This window comes from Sinocyclocheilus rhinocerous, unplaced genomic scaffold (genome assembly GCF_001515625.1).
Source record: "Sinocyclocheilus rhinocerous isolate Xijiao unplaced genomic scaffold, SAMN03320098_v1.1 scaffold53, whole genome shotgun sequence".
Taxonomy (NCBI): Eukaryota; Metazoa; Chordata; class Actinopteri; order Cypriniformes; family Cyprinidae; genus Sinocyclocheilus; species Sinocyclocheilus rhinocerous.
The window spans coordinates 240,997-255,305 of NW_015645538.1; the positions used below are offsets into that span (position 1 = coordinate 240,997).

At 40.0% G+C, this 14,309-nt stretch overlaps 2 protein-coding genes across 10 annotated transcripts in view; both read left to right on the top strand.

The window, feature by feature from the left end:
- The window catches only part of LOC107706172 (uncharacterized), a 9,185-nt gene extending 3,140 nt beyond the window's left edge, over positions 1-6,045 (top strand). For 2 of the 3 annotated variants that reach the window (XM_016509764.1, XM_016509765.1), the window contains exons 5-14: positions 1,701-1,787; positions 2,208-2,356; positions 2,443-2,559; positions 2,668-2,710; positions 2,803-3,529; positions 3,686-3,749; positions 4,326-4,403; positions 4,489-4,590; positions 4,676-5,264; positions 5,437-6,045. In XM_016509764.1, coding sequence (XP_016365250.1) covers positions 1,701-1,787; positions 2,208-2,356; positions 2,443-2,559; positions 2,668-2,710; positions 2,803-3,529; positions 3,686-3,749; positions 4,326-4,403; positions 4,489-4,590; positions 4,676-5,264; positions 5,437-5,663 — 2,183 coding nt within the window. In that variant the 3' untranslated portion in view covers positions 5,664-6,045. The remainder of the gene's footprint in view (positions 1-1,700; positions 1,788-2,207; positions 2,357-2,442; positions 2,560-2,667; positions 2,711-2,802; positions 3,530-3,685; positions 3,750-4,325; positions 4,404-4,488; positions 4,591-4,675; positions 5,265-5,436) is intronic. The other variant, XM_016509766.1, reaches the window with a different exon arrangement.
- Positions 6,046-6,604: 559 nt separating this feature from the next.
- The window catches only part of nfyc (nuclear transcription factor Y, gamma), a 38,845-nt gene continuing 31,140 nt past the window's right edge, over positions 6,605-14,309 (top strand). For 3 of the 7 annotated variants that reach the window (XM_016509767.1, XM_016509772.1, XM_016509769.1), the window contains exon 1: positions 6,605-6,717. The gene's annotated coding sequence lies outside the window, so the exon portion shown is untranslated. Of the gene's footprint in view, positions 6,718-9,553; positions 9,791-14,309 lie in introns of those variants that run through there. The other 4 variants (XM_016509773.1, XM_016509774.1, XM_016509770.1 and 1 more) reach the window with 2 other exon arrangements.

Here is a 14,309-nt window from a genome sequence, read left to right on the forward strand (position 1 = left end):
TTTTTTTTTTTTGTCTGTCATGGATTTGAAGACAAATAAGAAACATAATCATGTTGGAATCACACAGACCTGGATTTTTTTTTATCCATTAAGTGGATTTTTATAGTTGCAGTGAAACCATGGAAGATTTAAAAAACCGGAATAACATTTTTTGTTATTCAAAGAATAAGACCTGAATCTGTTTCAGGATTTTAGGGGGAACATGGGTGAGTTTTTCAACTTTGTGTGTAAGGTTGGCATGCAATGGAACATGCAGCCTTCTTTTCTTTCCTATTATGCCGTGAAACAGCTTCTTGAATGAGAAAAAAATGGGACTTGAGTTTGTTTATCAGGATTTGATTGGCCCCGCTGCGATCGTTTCATGTAGGTGACAGGTTGTTGTGGGGAAGTAATGAAACTCGTTTGGCTATTGAACAACCTTATTGTCCCGCCTTCTCTTCTCTGATGTGTACATTGTTGCAATCATGTTTTTGATTTAAAGATTATGTGGACATGTTTTAAAAAAAATAGTATTGATGATGTGCACATATAAATATTTATAGATCTGTAACATTTTAACTTTCAGGACTTTATGGTTCAATTAATTGTTCGTGCCCTCCAGTATGTTTTTTATTTTTCTTTGTTCAGTGTGAGATGATTAACATGTAAATTTGTTCCCCAAAAGCATCATACATGCTGTAAATAGCACAATGCTTCCAGTGTGCTCAGCAGATTTTTTTTTTCCAACTTCAAAGTGTCCCCTTCTCCCCTTTCAAATTGGTGATTACCAAAGCAGGCATTGAGGACAACACAAGCAAGCATGCCATACACATTATGTGTATGGACAGTATCACAGGTGGATAAGTATGAATTTCTATAGCATCTGGTTTGGTCACAATCCTGGGGATACTGTTTTGCCATAGCAGTTTGTAAATGCTAGTACAATCGGTGTACCAGCTCATCACCTGGGCAAAACCTGTTTCTTGCACTGTGAAAGATCACTTTGCTTGGTGCTGGAGAATTTTCCCAAAGCTTCTTAGATTCTAGAGATCTGAGATGCCCATATGGATCCTTAAGTGGATTGGACAGTTTGGTCTTGTTTCAGCATTATTCCACAATTCGAGACCAGATTTTCTTTCATCAAGTGACGTCTTTCATGATGGCTAAAAATTAGATGGACTCCCTGGATTCGGATGGAAATGTGAGGTTTCAGCACAGATATGGTGGAAACAGCCATTATATACCAGTACAAAGGATGACTCAAGAACTGCTTTACCTGCCAAAAAGCATCAGATCTAGATCAACGTGTTTAAGCAGAAACCGTGTTTGTGGAAATGAATTTTGTCTTGTCTGTTTGATAGTAGGTCAAATAGAAGCAAACACCAACATTTTTCTTGTTTTAACACCGAGAGGAGTCTTCATCAGCTAATTTGTGGAAATATTTCTCAAAGGTTAAAACACTGTGGTTAATTTGTACCAAAAAAAACCCCCACCATTACTGTGATCTGACCTGTTTAAACGGGTAGATACAGCTTATAAAAACGTAATGCGTGACAATGCACCTTTTGCAACCATGTGGGTGTTTTTTCAGACATATTTTGCAGATTCTGATGCAGTAGAATAAATATAGGATCTTTCAGACATAAAGAAATTTTTTTTTTTTTGTATATTTGTAAACTTCTGAAATGATCATGTTTTATGAGCTGATTCTGTTTTTATAGGAGAGATTCTGAGACCACCTCCACTGCCAGAATGGACAGACATAATAGAATATTTGAAATACCTGAATCTTGATGAGCCCATCATTGGTAAGATGACTTCATAACCAAAACCATTAAAATTAACATACATTTAAAATATTTGAGTAAAGTGGTTTTAAAGGGATAGGTAACCCAAAAATAAACGTTTTGTCATCATTTACCCACCTCACGTCACATCACCTACACTGAAAGAAGATGTTTTGTAAACCATTTCAAATGTTTTTTGCCAGACACTGAAAGGCAGTGGGATCCAAAATAATTGAATTTGGACCCCATTGACTTTTATTGTATGGCTGAAAAAAGTACCTAAAGAGACCTTTTCAAAAATATCTTTTTCAATTGAAATACACCACTTAGGGCTGTGCAAAAAATCGAATGCGATTTTCATGCGCATCTCGTCAGTTAAGCCGCTTCTGCCAGCTTCTCCCAGCCCTAACACCACTCACTCTTCCTTCTTTTTTTGTTCAGGTCTCAACTCCCTGATACAGATTCCAGATCACATCACTGACGATGGCAAAACTGTGTTGAAGTACAAGTGCCGAATGTGTGTCGTGGAGATGGACCTTTACAGCATGGTGGCCCATATCGTTGGACGTAAACACAGACAAAAATACTTGGTATGGTGACTTTGTTCCTCGTTATACTTTTACCCTTATACTGTTCGGAGTGAAATAAATTGTTTACATTTGATCTGTCTTGGCAGGAGCTGAAAAGACCAGACTTGGTGACATGGCAAGACAACAACCAGAAACAGCCAGGTCTCGTTGCCAGAGCCAAAGCTGCGGTAGTCGAAAAGCAGGAGGGATGGGGAAAGCCAGTGGTATTATATTCTTAGTGGATTTGTTGCTTGTAAAATTGATTATTTTGAAGAGTTTTGGATAGAACACATAGAAATTTGAATTCATATGCATCTGTAATTTCATTTTAGGCACTCAAAAGACCTCAAGAGAAATTCAGAAATGTTTTTCAAGGTGAATATTTGACCTTTCAATCACCAGCTGATTTTTACTAATTAGAACTTTTTTGTGTGAAATTTACTCTTTTTTTTACCTTTTGTAACAAGCAGGAAGTGATTTACGGGCTAGTGTTCATGAACAACCCTACTATGGACAAGACTCTCTTAGGAAGCCACCTTTCCCTGAACAGGCTCAAAAACAGACATACTTAGATGAAGAACGACACGGAAGACCCTATTATACAGGCGATAAGTATGACCAGTACAATAGACCTAATAATCCAAGTCACGCAATCCACCAACAATTCTATCCAGAAGAAAACCAACATCAAAAACCTTACGAAGATGCTGACGTTCGAGGAAGACACTCACGAGGTGATGATTATCCTGAAAGAGAAATGCATACTAGGCCCTATGCAGACCAGGGTGGACGGAGAATTCAAGAAGACTATGAAGGAGAAAGTCTTGGCGGAGGACAGTTCTCAGGAGGTAAAATAAACCGATTTAATGACAAAGACCTCCGAATCCGCCCGGGAGCATCAGAATATCAGAAAGAGCAAATGGAAGGTAGGCGGTATGCAGATTATGAAGAGAGAAATCCTGCCATGAATCCCATGTCAATGCATGGAAGAAACTTTAATGAGGAGAAAAGGGGGACTGTCAGAGAAATGCACAGTAGGCCTTGGGACAAAGCTAATGAGGTACAAGGTTACCCCCCTATGCTTGAACCCAGAGATCCAAGAGCATATTCACAAGAAGCGGTTCCAGCTAAAAAGAAAAAGAAGAGCAGATTCTCTGATGCCACCGCAGAGGAAATAGCACTGGCACATACCAGGTGACGTGTTGATCATTTCATAATGTCACATTCAGAAAATTTGTTGCTCAATATTATGAAATTTGATGGGTGTATTTTTACACCAATTTACACAAGGCTGTTGTCTTTAATGTTTCCTCTTTTCTTTTCTTTTTTTTTTTACTGAACTCTTTTCAGACATTCAAATAAATCCACCCTAAAAGAGAAACCAAGAGGAGCACCGTTTAGAGCAAATCCTCTGGTAAAAACTGCAGTTACTCTTATTTACACTCAAATCAATTGTGTATAAAATGTTCTATTTTAAGATAACTTGTTTTTTTTTTAAATATGGTGTATAGATATTCGTATGATATACTTTGTCATGAACTGCAATTAGATGCAGTTTAATTTACATGCATTTTAATTGAACTAAAGCAATTTTGCTTGTTAAAATGCCATTTAAACGCTTTAGTCAATTCTTGTGAAGTCAGACTAATGGTGCAATAATATTGCAAACAAATTCCAGTAATTTTAGTAGGAATACAGTAGGAATTCGCTAATTCTTACATTAACGTAAGCAGATAATGTGATTGTAGCTGTTCTTTGTTTCTAGCATGGACTGTATTCACATTAATCAAACTACAATTGGCTTCATTGTTCGCATACAAGACAGAGTGGTTTCAAATGTTTATTCACACATTGTGTCATATATACTTCAACAGTCAGATGAAGACTGTGGCTAGACTATGCACTAACCCACTATAGCTCCATTAAATTGGTGTGATATAAATGAACTTGGCGTTTGTTGGAATACTTATTGTTGTTTTTTTCTTTACAGTCGTTAAATAACCAATTTGTGGATTCTGGAAATACATCCCATCTTAATCCAAAACATGAAAATGTTCTGGACATACTTGTGAGTGCAGAATATTTGACAAACATGAAAAAGACTACCGGATAAACTGGAGTTTTCATTTGAACATATTCTGTTTAAATTACAGAATGACATCAAGATTGATAATATGGACGAAGCCAGATTTCTTAAAGAAAAGCTGTGCACAGTTTTGAAAGAGTTTCAAGAAAACAAATCAAGAAGTACTGGGGTAAGCACAGTGCTATCTGCTAAGAATGATTCTCATTTAATTCAGTCTAAATAATTGTTCTCTATTTGTCGTCCTTCATCTAAAGGGCCATACTTCACAACCTGTCAGTGATCATAGAGGGGTAAAGCAGACAAGGGATGATCCAGATGGCATGCATTTAGAAAAGAGAGGTTTCCAAGAGGCCAGACGATATGATGATGGTCCCAGAAGTTTCCAAGAATCCAGACAATATGGAGATGACCCTAGAATGTTTCGAGAGGTCCGACAAATTGGGGATGACCCCCGAGGTCTTAGAGAGACCAGACGTTATGAAGATGATTACAAAGAGTCAAAACGATTTGATGGTTATCCCAGTGGTCTTCAAGAAGCAAGGCCGTATGCCAATGATCCCAGAGGATTTCAAAACGCGATATTACAAGAGACCCCACGAGATCTTCCCCACGAGAGGAGACATTATGATGAAGATCCTAGACAAAAGGAACAACATTTTGAAGAATATGCAAGAGCTTCAAGAGCAGAAGCTCCAAGAAGTACTCAAGAGACAAGATATTATGAAGATGATTACAGAGGCTTTGGAAATTTGGATCCTGAAAGAAATTGGGAGCATCAGAAAGGACGTTCATTAGAGCGTTTTGAGAACAGAGGCCCGGCAGATGTTGAGAGGGCTTTTCAAGGTAAATCATACATCCAATTTTTTCAAATGGTTGTATGGAAAACTAGTCTTCCTGAGGAGCAGATGACGAGGAATAACCTTGTGATTACAGTGTTTTGAAGTGTTAAGAATTTGTACCAATTTTTGTATATAAAATCTTCTATATTGATTCTTCATGATTATCTTGCTTTCAGAGAGCTTTGGCAAGCCTCCTGTTCACTTCCAACCAACCTCTTTACAAGAAGAAGCAAGGATGTATGCTGGGAGAGCACAGCAGAGGTCTCATCAGAGTGACCGTCACCCAGGCGATGAACCCTACGACCCGTTCCACCCATCATCCTCGCCACCTCCAGAAGCATCCAGCTCCACCAGTCTTGACAAGATTGCATCAACTCTTCTTGAGCTTGTGGCTCGTAGATAAAGTTAGGCTTATCAGTCAGATAGTTCATTATATAAGATGGTTATAGCTTAACAGTAACCTACAGTGATTGGTCATCTTTATGTAAGTTCATACAAAATCTTCCAGTAAATGGAATACTGTTTTCATCCATACATACTGCTTATCATCTGCAGGGTCACAGAGGGCTGGAGCTTATCCCAGCATCTCGGGGCTTCCACGCACACACAGACACACACTCTCTCGCATTCGTAATGTTTTCAGTTACTACCTAAATTCTGACTGCTTTTAGTTTGTGTTTGTAGCCTGCTTGCTATTGTTTATTCAGTTTGGTTTGTGTACTATGAAACTGTAATGGGTTTTGTTCAAATGGTTTAATAAGAAAGATGATTGAAAATAAACAGTTCAACCTAATTTTAACTGTCCTTTTTTATAAAAAAATTATTTAATAAATTGACATTGGTTTTGATGTGTGGTGTATATACAATATAACGATGTAAGTTCTGTTGTTGTTGTTTTTTCCAAACACCTAGTGCCAAACCCTTAATAAACCCTAAATAAAGAAAATAATTGTGGGGGTTTTTTTCCCCAAAAAAATCCCAATATTGTAATATTGTGTGAAAAGCTGAACACAGAACTGGATTCAACTATCATATAAAAGTAGATTTTTAACTGTTATTGGGACGAGTGTTTTTTTTTATATATGTATTTTGTGACGTATTATGTGTTTTAAACTTATACGGTGTTATATATATATATAATTTTTTTTTACTGTTTTAGAATAATGAAATACTGAGGTTTATCTTTTTATTTTGATTCAACAGACTGATAATAAGACAATAATAACAGTTACATTCAAAGCAAATGCATACATGCGATGCGCTGACCAGTTCAACCTCTTGCTGAACCGAAGAACGATCACATTCAATGGCGCTATGGTTGAGTACGTCATAACGTAACGCTTCTTCCGGTTTAAAAAAAAAGTTGTCAAATCATCGGCCATCTTGGTTCCTGTAACAGCCTGAAATAAATTAAATATTACGACGAACCGCAGTACACTACGATTTCATCACGTAAAGTGAGTATAAAAATGATATACTTTGCTGCGTTACTGTTCGGTTGCTATCTAACAGCTTGGTTTGGATGAAGCGGGTGTCGTTTTGGGCTCGTGGTCCAATAAAAGTTTTCATCCAATGGACGATTGTTTTGGAGTATGAACATAGGCGCCATTTCCCTCCTCGCTCTCTGAAGCGCTTATTGGTGGCTAGTGGAAGGGAATGGAGGCGGTCAGGAAACTGTTGGACATAGTTCGCCATTTTGGCTCTCTAGCGTAAAGGAATTTTATTGGCTCACTGGTTCATTTTGAACCTAAATGGTGGCAGTTTCTTAACTACCAGAACCCTTAGAAACCTTGATTGGTGGAATCTAGTCCGAGGTTTGATTGGTCTGAAGGACAGATCCAAACGTAGTCTTTATTGGTTAGACTGTCTTTACACCGCTTTACAAATATTTTAGGAAAACTCGCTCAAAGCCTTCCAAAACCTTCATTATTTCACTTCTCCTAATTTGACGGGATTCACAGTCAATGCGGCCTTCTAACGCAGCGAGCACTGTCTCTACCTTTATGTCTCTCTTTTTATAGTACTTATCTGTCCATACAATCTTACTGACTGATGTTTTGGGATGTAAATCATTCTCGCAATAAAAAATAAATCGGACACTGGGTTTCATCTATAACAATGTTACATACACACACACATATACTGAATGTTTGCATGGTTTCGGTTAGCATGTCTCCCGGTAGCCTGCAAATGCTTTGTCGACTTCGTTAATGAAAAACGCATCTGTAATTTGTATCAATAATAGTGTTTATTAAGATTTATCAAAGGTTTAAGAAATACCTGTCCGTGTGTATCATTTATTCGCGATGGAATTTATTCCGTGTATTTTCATTTTGCAAAATGTGCCGATGGTGTCACCGTATTCATTGCATAAACAAATACGCTTCTAATTTGTCACCTATGAATGAAAATATAAAACAAAATACTAAAGTTATAATTATTATATTTAGTAAAAGCTGTAATTTAAGATGTAATTAACATGGGTTTAATGTACCAGGTTAAATGGAGGTCAATTCGTAGCACACGAGCTCACTATTTACCCACGATTCATTAGTGAGAGTTTTAAAGCAAAATTATTGCTTATTGACCTTGATTTTACAAGAATTATAATGGCATTCTTAGCAACTGTTGCCATAATCTTTCAGCACTTTTGCTGTAAATAATTTACCTGCTTTCCAGATGTATTTTATCAACAGCAAAGTATAGGAAGCATTGTGCTACAGTTGTTGCTTTCGTTTTCGTCTATACTGTCTGAAGCTTAGCCCTTATTTTGATGCTCATCTCTCACATAAGTAAAAAAGTAAAGTGTCTGTCCTCACTGAATGTCTCAGCAAAGAGTTGGCTCTTATAAAAAAAATATGAAATCTTAAATCTGCTGTGCATTGACTAGTTTTGGGCGGAAGGTGCGTAGGCCGTTTTGCATGTAGTGACATGAAGTTTCTGGAAATAAAGAGACTAATAAAGAATCAAGTGATGATGTATGATTCAACAGATCTGCAAGTAAAGGTGTGATTGCATTAGCAAAATTTTGTGAGCAAAAAAGTCTATTGATGATAGTATGTAGATTGATTAATCTTAAGCAGACATGACTTCAATCAAAATTCCAGATTGCATGGATTCCTATTTGAAATTACTGGATTTCTGGTGAAAAAAAATTGAATGTGAATTAGCTTAACAGTGGTAAATGTGACTGCACCATTTGTATGATTGTTGTACGAATAATCATAATTGAATTAAAAGTTAACAAATAAGCATAATTTTCGGTCACATGAGATTGTGCTGTATGGTTACACTTATTAGAGGTTAAACCATTTAACATGACCCTTCAGGTCAACTTTATATTAATTTAGGACACAACTAACGTTGAGTTCAAGTTCCATGTGCTGCACTGCATGCATGTTCCTGCACTCAAATGAGACTGCAAGTCTGACCTGAGTGACTTTCCACTTTAAATCATGCGGCTACAGCATGCGGCACCCTCTATGAGACCACCCTGAGCCAATCACTGTTCATGGGCTCATTTGCATCACTGCACGGCCGGCCACTCTGCTCCTCAGAGGGGCGGGCTTTAGAGACATTTAGTTTGACATTGTAAATAAGCAAGGGACAGTTGTTTGAGAAGTCAGTTGTTCAGTCCAGCTCCGTCCAGCCACAGTAGAGAAGACGGTCTGCAGGGGACAGCTTTTCAGAGGCTCGCAAAACGAGACGATCCTCTGCCATCCCTGCGTCCTTTATGCAACTTTCTGCTGCTTTTGTCTGGTTGTTTTTTCTCTCTCTCGTTCTTTTCATTCCCTGACCCCTATCCTGCTGCTCAAGGTAACTTAAAACAGGAAGTTGAGTGTCTGTGAAAGGGGGCGGAGTAGAGAGGGTAAGCAGGGAGGAGGGGGATGACACGTCCTAGAGACGGCTGGCTAGGCCAATAGCGGCAGAGACCGACTCGGGCTCATTTGAAGAATCCAGCGAGGGGGTGGGATCTCGGAGATAGGCAGGCTGAGAGTATCGTTTAGCAAGCTAGATTGATTACAGTCGAGTGTTAAAGGGAAAGCAGTCAGGAGATTTTTGTCCCGACTTGTTCTACTGCTATGCATTGCTCTCACACTTTTATTTCTTTTCATCTTTCCCTTTTTCTTTACCTCTCCCTCACTTTCTTGCCTGTTTTTCCGGTCACTCGTGCCGAAGCAGGGGTCAGCTGAAAGACACACAGTAGGGTTGCCAGGCAGAGGCCAACTCCAGGCTCCAGGCGGCTTCAGGGGACTCGGACAGGGGAGGAATGGGAGGGGGTTTAGGAAAGGTGGGAGGGGGGTGGCTCAAGAAGATGGGCTAGTGGAAGGGGGAGGGGTCGGATCAGGGGGCGGTAGGTGATCACGCTCCCCTCGGCTCGGGGCTTTGAACGCAGCAGCAGATCGCCTGTCCCGCACAGCCTTTTGTCTCCTCCTGGGACAGAGCCTGTGGACTAAAGACAGTTAAGGAGACTTTCGAGATGTCCTCCTGTTCTCCACCGTCCACAGCGCGGCATATGAAGGGCACGGGGTAAGTGTGACTTATGACTGCAATCTGACGGAAAAGCTCTCTCCATCTCGCGCTGCAGTAATGGGATGCTTCCTCTGTCCTCCGCTGCGCTTTTCTCCTCCTCCTTTCGTCCTCTACTTTTCCCCTTGCTTGAAATCTGAGTGTACTTCTTTGTGTTTCCTGTCCTGTTAATTTTGAAGTCCTTAACCTGACTACCAGTGTTTGACATGATGTAAACATTAACCAGCTGGAAATTTCTCTGGTTTTGCATACAGAATTTTAACTTTCCATCGGTGATCTGCATGGTGTACTCTTTGATCGCAGTTGACCTCTAAGTTCAGTTCATTTAGTTTGACTTTTGACCTCTTGATGGTCCCGTGCTCTTGAGTATCTCTGGTACATCTGTGATGCTTACAGAGACAGATAGAGATGATGGCCCTGGCTGCATAGGGCCGCTAGTCCCGGTTCACCTTTCAAGGCCCAGTTTTGTGGCTTGTTTACACTCTCGTGACAGTGAGGCAGAGCAGAGGACAGTATGGATGTGGGGTCTATACGTGACCATCGTGGATTGGGGACTCTTAGCCCCCTAGTTCATCATGTACAGACGGCTGTCCTCGCACGATGCCTCGTCACGGAATCCGGTCGGATTAAAGTCTCTTTTTCGCTCGTGTACTAGAAAGTTTCCATTAGTGATGGTATTAAGGTCCTTTTGGGGAATGGAGTTACTAAAAATAACTAGGTAGAGCCTTGACTGCTGCGTCTCAGCGTGATGTGTTCGGTTAAGATTTTAATATCATTTTAGCTCCTTACTGCACCAGTTTGCAAAGATGTTCAAGGGTAAAATGTCACACCTGACTAAGGTTTTTGCACATTCCCTCTTGTTCCCGGGGTTTTGCGCTTGAGGTTGTTTTGAAATGTCAGCGCAGAACCTTTAAAGTTTGCAGTTGGCTTTCTGGTGCTGGCGTCGACACGTCGTCGCACCTTGCCGTTGCTAATGGGCCCATCAGTGGATGAAGGTCACAGGAATGTGAGAGCGGCTTCCGCATTCGATCCGTCAGTAGGGAGAGTGTGAGACCAAGAGGACAGTGCATCCCTCAGGGGCGCACAGACAAGAGGGGGCCATTCACCATCATGCTTCTCTAGGGACGGCATCATTACACACAGTAGGGTCGCCAAGTTGCTGCAGTGAAAGTTGAAAAACCTGTCTCCGTTTTCTTTCTTTTTGTGCTATAGTATATCCTGCACTCTCGCTCTCTCCCTCCCCCTAAACATTTTTTTCCCCCTTTCTGCTTACTGCCGAATGACCTTGAGAGTTCAGGGACGGCTTCCTGGAGTTGATGCGAGGCCGAACCAAGGGCAACTTTGGAATGATTGATCCATGAGATTAGACACGGATCAGAGTGGCGGTATTGTCCAGCCCCTATTTATTTATTTTTTGCTCCGAACATTAGAGCAAAACAAGCACGGCTATTTGTCGGTTAATTTGTAATTCATTGCCGGGTGCCTGGGTGAATTTTGTTGTGCCCGAGTCGATGATTAACCAGTAACTGCAGCAGGCTTTGTAAAAAAAAATAATTTTTTACCAGCTGGCCTTTCTGTGTGAATGTTTGGGTAGTAACTCCAGAATGTAGCTATAGAAATGTGGCCTTTCTGTATGACAGAATGATCACAGAAAACATCTTGTTGTCTGTGTTCTGTACTTTTAATTATTTAGGCTGGTTTTGGTTCAGGGTCTTCTTAAGTAGTATGTTATAAAGAGTTTTATGTATGTTGTATAATAAAAAGAGTAAGTACGCTTGCATGCACAGTTATACACAGGTTTTTGCGTAGTTGTAAATATGATGTAGTTTTTGCGTATTAGTATATGTAATGCATAATATGTAATAAAAAGAGTTGTCAGTAAGTGCATTTGCATGTGCAGTTATAAGCAGGTTGATTATTTGAAGATTTAAATCCTTCTCGCATAAATTGTAGTACAGTTAATGTATACACAGTCCCATTACCTGAGTCTGTATGACTTTGCAAAACCCTGACTGTTTTGATTTCAGTCTGACCAACGTGTTTAAATGACATTTTAAAAAGTACACGTTGTTTTAGTCTGACTAAAATCGAACTATAAAGTTTAACTAAATATATTTAAAAGTTCTGAAAAAATCTTTCTTCTTCCATTATTTTCTTCACCTATTCTTGAACATTTTTTTCCCTCTGGAATGCTCCGATGTCAGATAAGATTGAATTACCTCTATGTGCATTCATTGTTTGTTATGCATTGAGATTTGGTATTCCTAAACTATGTAGAAGAGGCATGCTGGAAATGAGGGGTGTGAGCAAAATGGAGATGTATGACAGGATGTGGAGATAAGTATTAAATTTTAACAGCGTTTCCAGTGGAAAGCGGTTTCTTCTCAAAAAGTTCAGTATGGGCCTGTCAAACAAAAAAGCAGACTTTGAAATAAAGTTGATTGTTTTGTAGCTTTTTAAGTCCTGGCTGTTAAAATTAGGCTCATTCTAGAGGTGGGCTTCATGTTTGAGAAGTAGCTTGGATCTCAAGTCAACACAACGGCTGGCATCCACAACCCTGTTATTGTCTTATCAGCACAGCTGATTTGAATCTCTCCAGCACAAGGACGAGATTGTCCTAAATTTATATCTGCATCTTAGGAAACGGCCTAAACCGTAATATAAAAGGCAATTGTTTTGCCAGTAGTAACTGTATGTGCAGTTCTTCTGTTGTGTTTGTGTCACAGCACTTTCTCCACTTATGATGACTCCTCCTTGGAGGCCTCAGGCCACACTTTCTCTAACCATTAAATATCTGCTGCACAACCATCTTAACTCATCTCTTGTCAAGGGGGTAATTTGCGATATCTCAAGTGTTTGAGAACCGCTCGTCCCCGATCACATTGAAACATTCGAGCGTTCCTTTGCTGCAGTCCTCCTGCACGGCGAAAGCCAGGCTGGCAGTGATGTTCTTGCTGATTCAGCCTCTGCTAGCAGCATTGACTTTCTGAGACACAGAGCACCAGCGGTCATTGCCGTCAAGGCAACCGAACAGGTCAGGAGAAATCCTACACCACCGGTGCGTTGCGTTCTGACTTGCTGAAGGACGATCGTGACTGAGAGTTGAAGCACGTGCACGAGCCTCACTTACCTTTTTGTGTCCGCCTACAAGTCTAGTGTGAATTATATTGTGATGTAGTTCCATTATGGTTGCAGTTGGGTCAATGACGTGACACTTTATTTATTCATTTCTATTTATTTACTGTATCTTAATATAATTAAAAATGCATAAAATGGAATTCGTTTGAATACACATCTTCTATGATGAACATGTTTTTAACTTCTGAATTAAAATTTGTATATTTTTAGAGGCATAAAGTCAAAAATGTCAAGAAATTAGAAAAAATCTTGAAATAAAAAACTTAGGCTAAATGCTAATTTGATGCAAATCATGGGCAAAAATTAGTGGTTAAACGGATCGTAGTTGATCCGTGATCCATACGGACCAAGCCACACGGTTCGGCATCCATGTGATCCGCGGATTAATTGCAAAATTTAACCATAATAGAGTATAAGTTTATCATTTGTTCATATTTACACAAGCAAGCGAATTTTAAACAATTCCAGAGAGAAAAGGCGAAAGGGAATTCTATTCGTTACTCGCGCACTGTTCTCTATGTGCACAGCCGCACACACTTGAAGCACGCACACGCGTTAAAGGGGTCATATGATGCTATTTTAAAGATAATTATTTTGTGTATTTGGTGTAACAGAATATGTTGACATGCTTTAATGTTCAAAAAATTTATTTTTCAAATACTGTACATTATTGTAGGTCCTCTATGCCCCGCCTCTCTCAAACGCTTCGTTTTCTACAAAGTCCCTCCTTCCGACAAGCGCAGTCTGCTCTGATTGGCCAACTAACCCAGTGCATTGTGATTGGCCGAACACCACAAGCACGCGTCGGAAATGTAACGCCCCTTACCATAATCACGAGCTCCCCCTAAAACGGCTCGTTCTAACACGCCCCCACATATCTACCTCACTATGTGGAAATATTTGCATAATGCGGCCCAAATGTTCATGCAAAGAAAGAAGGCGTGGTTTCAGTAACCGCAGTTAGTGTTGAAGCAGCATGTCAGGGAGATGCTGTGTGTTTCTAGGCGAAAGCAAAAGCACTTTATTTGGCCTTTCGAAAGTAGATGCATTTAGGAATCTTTTAGATTAATTTCAACAGAACAGCAATGCATTTTATGGACGACCGTTTCGTGAACCTATGAGAGGAGGTAATTCTGACTTTGCTATGACAATCTGGCGCTTCTGAATCAGCTACTGTTTTGTTATTACCGTAGTTTAAGTATTTGCGGAGCTTTGCGCATCGTGTTTGTGTGTGTGTGCGTGAGTGAGAGAGAGAGAGAGAGAGAGAGCGAGAGAGAGAGAGAAAGAGAGAGAGAGGGGGGGGGGCCACAAGAGCGGTGTGTGTGTGTGTGTGTGTGTGTGTGTGTGCGCGCGAGCGAGCGAGAGAGAGAGAGAGAGAGCG